Below are 12,612 nucleotides of genomic sequence, written 5' to 3'. Positions count from 1 at the left end.
AAAAAAAAAGGTCAGTAAATAATATGAAAATGATGAAAGAACAAGCACAGTGCATGAGATCCACAGGAAACACACATACATACAAGCTCAGCTGAGGCTGGACTGATATGTCGATCTCCCGACTACAGGGCAACATCCCCAAGCGTGACTCATATTTCAAAATCTAAAATTATCAAATTCTAGTTCAAATATAAAAAAAACTCGCACCTCAGGCAGCTCATATTTCAAAGTACCACCACAAACACACACACACACACACACACACACACACACACATATATATATATATATATATATATATATATATATATATATATATATATATATATATATATATATATATATATATATATATATATATATATATATATATATATATATATATATATATATATATATATATATATATATATATATATATATATATATATATATATATATATATATATATATATATATATATATATATATATATATATATATATATATATATATATATATATATATATATATATATATATATATATATATATATATATATATATATATATATATATATATATATATATATATATATATATATATATATATATATATATATATATATATATATATATATATATATATATATATATATATATATATATATATATATATATATATATATATATATATATATATATATATATATATATATATATATATATATATATATATATATATATATATATATATATATATATATATATATATATATATATATATATATATATATATATATATATATATATATATATATATATATATATATATATATATATATATATATATATATATATATATACAGTAAGTCCTCGTTATACGGTACATATGCGTTCCTGAAAACCTTACTGCATATCGAATTTACCGTATACCGAACCCATTATAACATGTAGTAATAGAGAATGCGTTCCAGCACGTCAAAAGTCACCTCTACAGAAATAAAAATACATGAAAATAATCATTAAAAAAAAACTAAATAAATAAAGTACTGCGCAAAATAAACAAAATGTTTTTATTTACCTTTCAATCGTCATGTATTCTATCAGATGATGTCCTTCCCGAGGCTAAGAAACAGTATGAATTTCAGCCCTTACTTATCTGCTCACATACAGTTTCTTCCTCGTCTCCCTCTTTTTCTGCCTTCTGTGATGCCTTGTCTAGCTCTATAAGTTCGTTATTTGAGAGCGATTCAGCATGGCTTTCCAAAAGATCTTGAACATCATCATCAACTTCATCCAAGCTAGCTCTCTAGCTCAGATTTACTATGTCATACCTGATCGCACCGATGTCGTCTTCAGCGATGCCTAGGAAGACAAGCATGCATTCTAGCCATACTTTATATCACGCCAAGTTCATGGCAGACGTCTTCACGTCGTCCCAAGATGACTTGATGTTATCTAAGGCGTGCTTGATGTTATACGACTTCCACCATTTCCTGATAGTGGGCCTGCCAGGCCCATCTGTGCCCTTTATCAGTTGCTGCATGGTTCGCCGCTGGTAGTAGGCTTTTAGTGTTTGCCTTGATTATTATGAATATATTTGTGCTTACAATAGACACTCTAATATTCCATTTATTCATCTAATTAGTAATGCATGTAAGTAATATGTAATGCAGTAAAAAAAAAAAAATAGGGGAGGGGAACAGATAACAGGCTTTAAGGGTGGTCAAGTTAAAGTCAGTACTGTGAGTGGCGGGGAGGTGTGGCGTGGATGACATCATCACCCCTGCTACCCTGCGCTGGGCCCTCTCGGATGACATGAGCGGATACCGTATCTGTGATTTTTTCTTACCGTATATCAAATCGAGGGAAGTAATTTCCAAATACAGTAACTGAGAATTTACCGGATAAAGAACTACCGTATAACGAGGACTTACTGTGTGTGTGTGTGTGTGTATATATATATATATATATATATATATATATATATATATATATATATATATATATATATATATATATATATATATATATATATATAGTGGAGACTCAATACTCGAACATCTAAATCAGGGGTTCTCAACCTGGGGTACACGTACCCCCAGGGGTACGTGAGAGGAATTTTTGGGGTACGTGGCAGGTTTCTCAAAATGCTTTAGTTTTGAATAGCACCAAATTTGTTTGTAGTATACAATTTGTCCTTCACTAGAACCAGGACACGTTAACAACGTTAACAAGGAAACTCTTGGAGTTATATCACTTAAGAGAAAGCTCTCTTGGATTACAGTTGCCACACAACTTTGAAAACCTATAATATTTGTTCTGATTTACTATTTTAAGTGTTATCCACACACACAGTGACTTATTTATCGCTGTTACTAGTTACAAGTTGCAACTAGCTGCAAGCAACACTAGTTCACTGCCATAATGATCGAAAATTGTCTGATATAGTTCCTTTTTGGTAAATGTATTGCATGTTAGTCACATATAGTGTCTCCCTGTGAGGTACCAGTTCCTATCGACACTACCTCATAGAAACATACTAATATTAATTAAAAATTGTGTCTGCTCCACATATATAACACAATTTAAACTTAATAAACTAAGTCAATAAACCATGCATTTATTGTTACCCTTCCTGACGCTGCATTGTGGGTAAGGGGTACGTGATCAATACTGAAAGACTTCGAGGGGTACATCACATTAAAAGGTTGAGAAGAAGAAGAATTAACCTGTGCAGAAGCGAGGTGAAATGTGTGTTAAGGTTCCGTGCTGTCTTTAAGTCTCTAGAAATGAAAGATCTTGGTACACCAGACAATTATGTTTTGCTCTATATTATGATGTCAGTCGTATAAACTCAAGTAACTATAAAGAAATACCATGGTAGAATAAGAACAGAAAAATACTGGAAGGAGTAAAACCCTGGCAAATCAATAGATACATCGTAATACAGTGTTTAGAGACGATTACTCTGTACCGCGAGACGATACTGACTCTCTCCTGAATTAAACCAACACTGAAATTGTGACAGTTTGGGTCCTCTCCTATTGATATTAATCAAAGTATTACGATTTATTCACAATAGTAATATATTATAGTCCGACGGAACACGGGCCTAATGTGTTTGAGATGTGGCATTTTGTTAGAGTACATACATTTCGCACTCTATAGCGACTGTTTAGGACCGAAAAACTATAGCTTCAGGTAGATATTCAATAATGTTATCTATCGATTTTCAGTCTTAAAGTAGGGGAAAATTACGAATATTGATGCATTTCTTTTATAGTCCTCCTTGCTTCTCGAAAAGGTGCACGAACTTAGAAAAGGTTGAAGAACACTAAACTATACCCTGAAAAAAAAAAAAAAATAAGATAAAAAGATAAGATAAATAATAATAATAATACCAAGACTAATTAAGTAATTCAGAGATAACGAAACGAACGACGATCACGAGAGCTTCCACGATAACAGTGTGTACGATAAGATTTGATTCCAGATTCCTCGATAGCGCTCCGAGTTTCCAAGATAACAATGGCATTCCAGTTTCCTCGATAGCGATGCAAGTTTCCAAAATGACGATGCCTTTCCATGATAAAGATGCCCTTCCAGTTTCCAAGATAATAATGCGAGTTTCCACGATCAAGATGTAATTCCAGTTTCCACGGGAACGATGCGGGTTTCCACGATGTCGATGCGGTTCCAGTCCTCACGATGCGATTTCAAGACACAATATTGAAGTCCACTTGCCTACACAGGTACTGGGACGAACCCTTTCACCCCGTAAGGATCCACCCAACACCCTTGAGTGCGAGTAAAGTGACGCTGCCACCTTCCTGCGCTGCAATTGAAGTCCACTTGCCTACACAGGTACTGGGATGAACCCTTTCACCCCGTAAGGGTCCACCCCACACCCTTAGGTGCGAGGAGAGTGGCGCTGCCACCTCACTGCGACGCAATTGAAGTTCACTTGCCTACACAGGTACTGGGGCGAACCCTTTCACCCCGTAAGAGTTCACCCCAGACCCGTGAGTGCGAGGAGAGTAACGCTGCCACCTTACTGCGCCTCACACGGGTAGCCATGAGCATGACCCGCCACACTCCACTCCCCAAACACTGTCAGTGAGTCCTTTTCACCCCGTAAAGGACCACTGGTACGGTCAGTGCCTGGCTCATGGCGCACAGCGTGCCCTCGTTCATGGCGAGTTGTTCAGCCCGATGTCATTATAAGCAGAGGTCCCGTACACACCACTCACCACCAGACTCTATGCAAGGAGCCCTTATCACCCTTAAAGGCCCCTCACGGCATCATCTGATGGACGGTAGACACGGCAGACTGCTTAAGGCGACGCCTTGCCTAGTGTGAGGCGCTGCAAGTTGACAACAATCAGTGAGCTTGAAGCCGCGAAGGAAAATGAGTCCACGTTAACAATGGGATTCCACGACAGGTTGCGATTCCAGTGTCCACGGTAAAGATGTGTTTGTTGAGGATAACGATCCGTTTATCGAGGCTAACGGTGCGGCGATGGCGATGGCGAAACGATCCAAAGTATTATTACCTACACAGGTACTGGGACGAAACTTTTACCCAGAAAGGGTCAACCCCAGTCCCGTGGTTATGAGAGCAGTGACGATGCAACCTTGCAATGCCTCACACAGGTCGCCATGAGCAATGACCCGCCACACACCACTCCCCAAACGCTGTCATGAAGTGAGTCCTTTTACCTAACCTAACCTAACCTAACCTAACGTAAAGGACCACTGGTACTGTCAGTGCCTGGCTCATGGCGCACAGCGTGCCCTCGTTCATGGCGAGTTGTTCAGCCCGGTGTCATTATAAGCAGAGGTCCCGTACACACCACTCACCATCATATTCTATGCAAGGAGCCCTTATCACCCTTTAGGGCCCCTCACCATCCGGTGAGTGGTAGACATTGATCTCTTGCTTATGGCGACCCTTGCCTAGTGTGATGCGCTGCAAGTGGACGACTAGTAGTGAAGCTTGAGGCCACCAAGGAAAAGCAGGACCTGCAGCCAGTTCCTGCCTTGGGCCCCAGGCCGGACCCGACGGCCACCTCCTTCCCCCGTGCGGCGCCCAAGGCCGTCACGGCCCTCAAACATCTTTAGGCCGAAAGTTCTCAATCGTCGTTTTAATTTTGATTCGAATATAAAATCGTCGATGGTAAATGAAAAATAGCTTTGGTGTGAAAGTGTGCAAGAGTTAGCTGATTAATGAAACAAGGTGAGGCAGCTTTGCTCCGGAGTATTTAGTGTACTTTGCATGTTGCTGCCGTGAATGTGTACGTGTTTGTGGTGACTGGACAGAAACAGTAGACCAATGGTAGTTGTGTAGCTATTGGGGAACTTTTGAAAATTAGTTAAGCTTCTGGATAGAGTGGATGAGTGCACACAGGTTTGCGTGTCTTATACATAAACTGCCACTTGTAAACATAAATTTTTCTATTTCATGCTCTTAGAAAAAAGCAAACTTAGTTTTCTTTATTTCCCTGATCACAATGACGTGTAAATATCAATGTTTCAATCATAAGGAAACACTAGGAGAGGACCCAAACTCCCGTTGAAGTTGCCAGATTCAACAGATATCGTAATATTTCACAGAAAAGATGGTCAACTGCATATCGTATATTTTTGGATATTCTTTTGTCACATAAGGAGATATCAAGATAGGTAAAGTATTTCTAAACATGTATCTACGACAAAAACGCTATAATAGTAGAGTTAGGTTATAACTATGCATTGTGTTTTTATATACCATCTTGCTCTATTCCTGGGACAAAGATTACTTCTTCCTCAATTGATAGCTCGAAGTTAGTATGATATTTTCTTTCCTTCTAGGTTAGTAAGTAGACTACAAGACACCATGAACATATGAAGCCCCGTAAATGAGATTATTTTCATAACTTAGAAATCAAAGTCTGGTAATGAGATTGTCTATTGCCAACCAAACCGTTCTGCATAGACGTCTTCAGCGTCATAGAGACCTAATGATGTTAGCTCATGGACAGTGGCCATCCTGACAGCGCGAAACCCCAGGGAGGTTCATAAGAAGATTTCCAGAGGTACTTAGATGGCTGATCTAATAAAATCCTTTGCAGTACCATTGCATGTTGAGTTCCATGTTCCATGTGATAATACTAGGGGTTCTGGTAGATGGTCTTATAACTCAGGGGGTTCATAACGATAAAAAGCTTGAGAACCTCTGATCTAAATAGTCAAACTTTTCAGTAGTCAATCACAAAAGTTCGACTTAATACTTGAAAAAATACCTATTAGCCGAACGTCTGTCCACATGGCTGTAAACAAAGGTTATCTTCCTCCCGTCCCACGCGCCCAACCGGCAGCTAGTTGATCCTCCGCGGTCGTAAGTATGAAATTGTCCTGTGCTTTCTCTTTGGAGTTTTATTTATTTATTAATTTTTTTGCGTTTAGAAGCTTACAATGACACCGGAGAGGCTTGTCAGTGGTGAGCTTACAAGAAAGAATGTAGTGACAACCATCGAAAGGAAAATGGAGATTATTGATAAATATTAGAAAGGAGGAAGAATAACCTTCTTCCAACTGAGTACTGTATGGCTAAATCTACAGTAGCCACAAACACTGAAGAAGTAAGCTCATTAAAAGAGCTGATGTGGCGATTGGTGTGAAAAGGCAATTTAAGCGACCTGCGGCAATGGAAGAAATGAAGAAATTGTTGATTGTGTGGATAAACGAAAAGCAGAGGGTATAATTTGTACGAAGGCTAGGCTGCTGCATCTTGATCTAATTTCTGATACTACATCTGACTCTAATAATGATTTTAAAGCAAGTAAGGCGTGGTTTGAGAATTTCAAGAAAAGAACTGGAATTCATTCTGTTGTGAGGCACGGCAAGGCCGCAAATACTGACAGAGTTGCCACTGAGAAATTTGTGCCTGAATTTAAGAAAACTGTGGATAAGGAGTGCTTAAACCCACAACAGCTTAATTGTGATGAAACTGCCCTGCTTTGGAAAAAAAAAAAAAACTACCAAACAGGACCTATATAACAAAGAAAGAGAAGTGTTTGTCAGGACACAAGCCCATCAAAGACAGGGTAACCCTGCTTCTGTGCGTCAGTGCTAGCGGCAACTGCAAAATTAAACTGCTACTTTTTTCTCAAGTTGAGTTTGGCAATGGCTGGAACGAATTACATGATTTATAGGTATCAATAGTCGAACTTTTTAATACTCGAGCAGCCATTTGGAACGAATTAAGTTCGAGTATTGAGTCTCCACTGTATACATACACATTCCTGAAAACCTTACCGCAAATCGAAATTACCGTATACTGAACCCATTATAACATGTAATAATAGGGAATGCGTTCCAGCACGTCAAAAGTCACCCCTAGAGAAATTAAAATACATGAAAATAGTCTTAAAAAATTCAAAGTACTGCGCAAAAGAAATACAGAAAATGTTTTTATTTACCTCTCACTCGCCATGTATTCTATCAGATGATGTCCCTCCAGAGGCTAAGAGACAGTAGGAATTTCAGCCCTTAGTCATCTTCGGCTGAGTGGGCAGACGAGGATAAGACATCGTCGTCTGCACTGTCGAAAGCATATGTGGAAGAGCCAACAGTAGCAGGGTCAGCACGTTTCACTGGTTTGAAGAGGATATAAAGGAAGGGCCAGCTGTGGAACCATTGGCAATGGATGTGGAAGGGCCAGCTGCAGCAGGGTTGGCAGGTGTGACAGGGACGGCATGTCTGACTGGCTTGAAGAACAAGTAGATGGAGGACTGTTTGTTTATTCTTGTTTTTTCATCATAGATTTCTTGAAAAATCTTGACACTTTTCACTACGTCATGAGCCACTTTACTACTCCTAGCGGGATTTGGGTTACGTTCCTTCAGGGTTTCCAGAGCTTTTTCGATACTACCGAGACATTCTGTAAGTGTTTTGATGTCCAGGCCAAGCACAGGTTCTTCTTCCTCGTCTCCTCTTTTTCTCCCTCCTGTGATGCCTTGTTTAGCTCTGTAAGTTCATCATTTGAGAGAGATTCAGCATGGCTTTACAAAAGATCTTGAACATCATCATCATCAACTTTATCGAAGCCAGCCCTATGGCACAGATTTACTATATCATTATGTCATTTCTGATCGCATCGATGTCGTCTTCAGCGAAGCCTGGGAAGTCATGTGCGCATTCTGGCCATACTTTATTCCACGCCAAGTTCATGATAGACGTCTTCACTTCGTCCCAAGATGACTTGATGTTATCTAAGGCGTACTTGATGTTATATGACTTCCACCACTCTCTGATAGTGGGCTTCCCAAGCCAATCTGTGCCCTTTATCAGTTGCTGCATGGTTTGCCGCTGGTAGTAAGCTTTAATTGTTTGCCATAATTACTATGAATATATTTGTGCTTAAAATAGACCCTTTAATATTCCACTTATTCATCTAATTAGTAATGAATGTAAGTAATATCTAATGCAGTTATAAAAAAAAAGGGGGAGGGAAGAGATAACAGGCTCCAAGGGTGATCAAGTACTGTGAGTGGCAGGGAGGTGTAGCATGGATGACGTCATCACCCTTGCTCCCCCTCACTGGGCCCTCTCGGATGACATGAGCGGATACCGTATCTGTGAATTTTTCTTACCGTATATCGAATCAAGGGTAGTAATTTCCAAATACCATAACTGTGAATTTACCGGATAAAGAACTACCGTATAACGAGGACTTACTGTGTGTGTATATATATATATATATATATATATATATATATATATATATATATATATATATATATATATATATATATATATATATATATATATATATATATATATATATATATATATATATATATATATATATATATATATATATATATATATATATATATATATATATATATATATATATATATATATATATATATATATATATATATATATATATATATATATATATATATATATATATATATATATATATATACATATATATATATATATATATATATATATATATATATATATATATATATATATATATATATATATATATATATATATATATATATATATATATATATATATACAGCAATACGTACTTTGCTTAACAACAGGATAGGGGGTCTCAAAGATGTTCGTAGAGCGAATATTCATTAAGCGGACGTAATTTTCCCATAGGAAATAATGGAAATGGGGGATGTGTTCTGGGCTGGTCTCCAACATACCACATGAGTTAACAGAAAAATTATATATACGTTTCGCAGCGTATTGGGCCACCGGTGTACCACTACTTTTATTATGTCATATGAGTCATTGGAAGTTAGAGGAGCTATGTACAAATTTTCTCACTGATAGCTCCACTGTAATTTGTGCTGGAGCAGATCAAAGTTCACCGCGGTAAGGCCGAGTCTAGCGTATTGCACTAACGCGGGTAACGTATTAAGTGGCGAAAACACGTTGTTAAGCGGAGCAGAAATACTTCGTACTGCAGAGCGGGAGAGAGTGAGACAGAGGCAGCCAATATCAGCACCAGGAGCTAGATCCAAGATTCTTTAACAACGTGAGAGCAAGCTCCTGCCGCGAAATGGCATCCATGAATGCTATGATAGTGAAGTATTGCTGTTTACAGTAATACCTCGAGATACGATCGTCCCAACATACAATTTTAATTTATACATATATGACTAAAAAGTTCATATAATTTACGCCTTGAAATACGAGGATATTTTTAAGATACGAATAGCCATCGGTAGGTGGCGCAGTGATCGCTCGGCTACCCGCATCCACCCGCGTCCACCCGAGCATTCAGCCCGCGTTGTGTATCATTGTTCACCCTTTATGCATGTATGTGTCTGTGCTCCTTAGCAGTGTGTATTTTTAAAGTTATTTTAACTCAAGACCCCATGATCATGGGTCCCAAAAGTAAAAGTTTGGCGAGACAAAATAACTTGTATTTACATACTGATTACACTTAGAAATTCAATAAACATGTGAGTACAATTGGTGTTCTGTCCACAAGCAACTCTTCCTCCTTGCAATGCAAAAACCTGAAGTCTCTAGATGTCATGGTTACCAAATTATCACAGGTTGAATGAGGTAGTATCATCGGTTTACGTGGCCTTGCGTCCAATCAGTGTTTTGATACCACTCTTATTCAAAAGTTGTCTCCCCATAACATGGCGAGAGACCGAGGTATAAAAGTAAGGTGCGCAGGAGAGGAGGTGCCGGAATCAAACACAATGAAATCACTGTCGCTTCTACCATTCATCGTTGGTGACACAGTGACATAGAGCATATGTTTACTCCTGATGAGTGTTGCCAGCTCACATGCAAAGAAAACGGGAAGAATATAACCAAAATATAGTTGTAAAAAGCCTAAATGTCTATCGACATGCCCCGAGTCTTACATGATGAACGTCTATCGATGTGTCCCGAGTTTTGCGGGTTAAGTTGTTATTTTGGGCAATACGTATAGTTAATCTATATCATGCATACAATAAACATTGAATGTATTTATTTTATATTAAATCTATATTTGGTTGGTATCTAAAGCATGTTATTTTTTTTTTTTCTTTGGTGGGGGGAAAATTCATATCCCAAGAACGAATTAATTCTATTTCCATTATTTCCATGGGAAAAAATTATTTGATATACAATTTTTTTTATATACAACAATCGTCACAGAACGAATTAAAATCATATGTTGAGGTACCACTGTATGTATATATATATATATATATATATATATATATATATATATATATATATATATATATATATATATATATATATATATATATACAGTGGAGACTCATTACTCGAACGTCTAAATACTCAAACTTTTCAATATTCGAATGCAAAATTTTGATTTAATACTTCAAAAAAATACCTTCTAGTTGAACATCCACACTCGTGGCTGTAACAAAGGCTCCCTGGCATCCTAACTTGTGCTGCCGCATTCATCAGAATAACATTTTCATGCAAATTATCTGTAGTTTTTTCATTTATAAGTTTACGTTAACACCAAAGGCTTATTAGTGGTGAAAATATCTGGTAATCAAATGGCCGCATATTGGGTCTGTCATCTCCCTTCTCAAAGCCGCCACTGTATCGTTCTGATACCATATTACTGGAAATACCGGTATACTGATAACGGTGTGCATCCCTAGTCCTGCCGCAGTCTTCAGAAAAACATTCTCCTGCGTTCTGTCAGTAGTTTTTCATTTTGAAACTTAGGATGGCACCAAAGAGGCCTATTGGTGGTGAAAATAAGGAATCTGGCGATAGTGCAAGTGCTAGTGAGCCACAGCCCTCCATTAGGCGATTCACAGGATTTACACCAGGAGAAACATTTTCATGGATGGTGAGTCATCCTCCGGCGACCTCCCTCTTCCTCCCCACCCTTCTTCCCTCCTCTTCTAAATCATCCATCACCAGCCTTCACTTACGGTATGTACAAATCAAAATTGTAAAAAAGATACATTAAAATCTTTATAAACTTGAGGTTTTGCTAAGATTAGAACGATTACTTGATTTATAGGTACCAATAGTCAAACTTTTTAATACTCGAATAGCCATTTGGAATGAATTAAGTTCGAGTATTGAGTCTCCACTTTATGTATATAAATGTATGTATGTAAATATATATATATATATATATATATATATATATATATATATATATATATATATATATATATATATATATATATATATATATATATGCTATAACATGTTGACATCACCTTGAACTAACAAGTGAAGCTGTGATGTGCGAACTCCATGAGTGTTTGATGCAGTGCAGCTGAAAGTGCCAGAATCCTCAAGGTGAGCATCAGTCACCACCAGCTTTGAGATGGTGCCACCTTGATCTTGCTCCTCATGTTGAGCTACCTGATACCTGCAAAAAGGCATACATAATGACAAACTGTTATCTTACAATCATGCTCTTTCAATAAGTACTAAAATTGGATGTGCATTTGCATAACTGAGTAAGTGCTCTCAAAATTAAGTTCCACCTGCACTCTACTGCTCTTTCAGGCCATGCAGACTCTTCCGCTCTTTCACTCGTCCACTCATTTTTTGGGGAATTACCGAAGCAATCGTGTTCTCTGGTCGCACTCGTACTCCATATCAAGCCTTCACTTTCCACTGACACTTTCCCTCTCCATTCTCACTTGCTCTCTCCGCTCACACTAGCACTCTCCGCTTGCACAAGAACTCTCCGCTCGCACTCCTGCTCTCCACTCCCTACTCGCACATGCACTCAACCTTGCACTTCCCACTCACACTTTCCGTCTGTGCTTCCTGCTCACGCTCTATGCTTGCATATATATATATATATATATATATATATATATATATATATATATATATATATATATATATATATATATATATATATGTATATACAGTAATACTCCGCTTAACGAACAGGATAGAGGGTGTCAAAGCTATTCGTAGAGCAAAAATTCGTTACGCGGACGTAATTTTCCCATCGGAAATAATGGAAATAGGGGGGGATGCGTTCTGGGCTGGTCCCCAACATACCACATGGGTTAAAAAAATATTATATATACGTTTGGCAGCATATTGGGCCACCGGTGTACCACTACTTTTATGATGTTATATAGGTCAT

The 12,612-nt window shown here is 37.7% G+C and overlaps 1 protein-coding gene across 1 annotated transcript in view; it reads right to left on the bottom strand.

Moving 5' to 3' along the window:
• Positions 1-12,612, bottom strand: part of LOC123498191 (Down syndrome cell adhesion molecule-like protein Dscam2) — a 68,838-nt gene that overhangs the window by 28,003 nt on the left and 28,223 nt on the right. Inside the window, exon 8 of the mRNA XM_045245356.1 lies at positions 11,720-11,874. Within this exon, the coding sequence (XP_045101291.1) occupies positions 11,720-11,874 (155 nt within the window). The remainder of the gene's footprint in view (positions 1-11,719; positions 11,875-12,612) is intronic.

The sequence above is a fragment of the Portunus trituberculatus genome, chromosome 47, assembly GCF_017591435.1.
Source record: "Portunus trituberculatus isolate SZX2019 chromosome 47, ASM1759143v1, whole genome shotgun sequence".
In the NCBI taxonomy this organism is placed as follows: Eukaryota; Metazoa; Arthropoda; class Malacostraca; order Decapoda; family Portunidae; genus Portunus; species Portunus trituberculatus.
The sequence above is the reverse complement of the archived record's forward strand: the minus strand, read 5'-3'. Positions and strand labels throughout refer to the sequence as shown.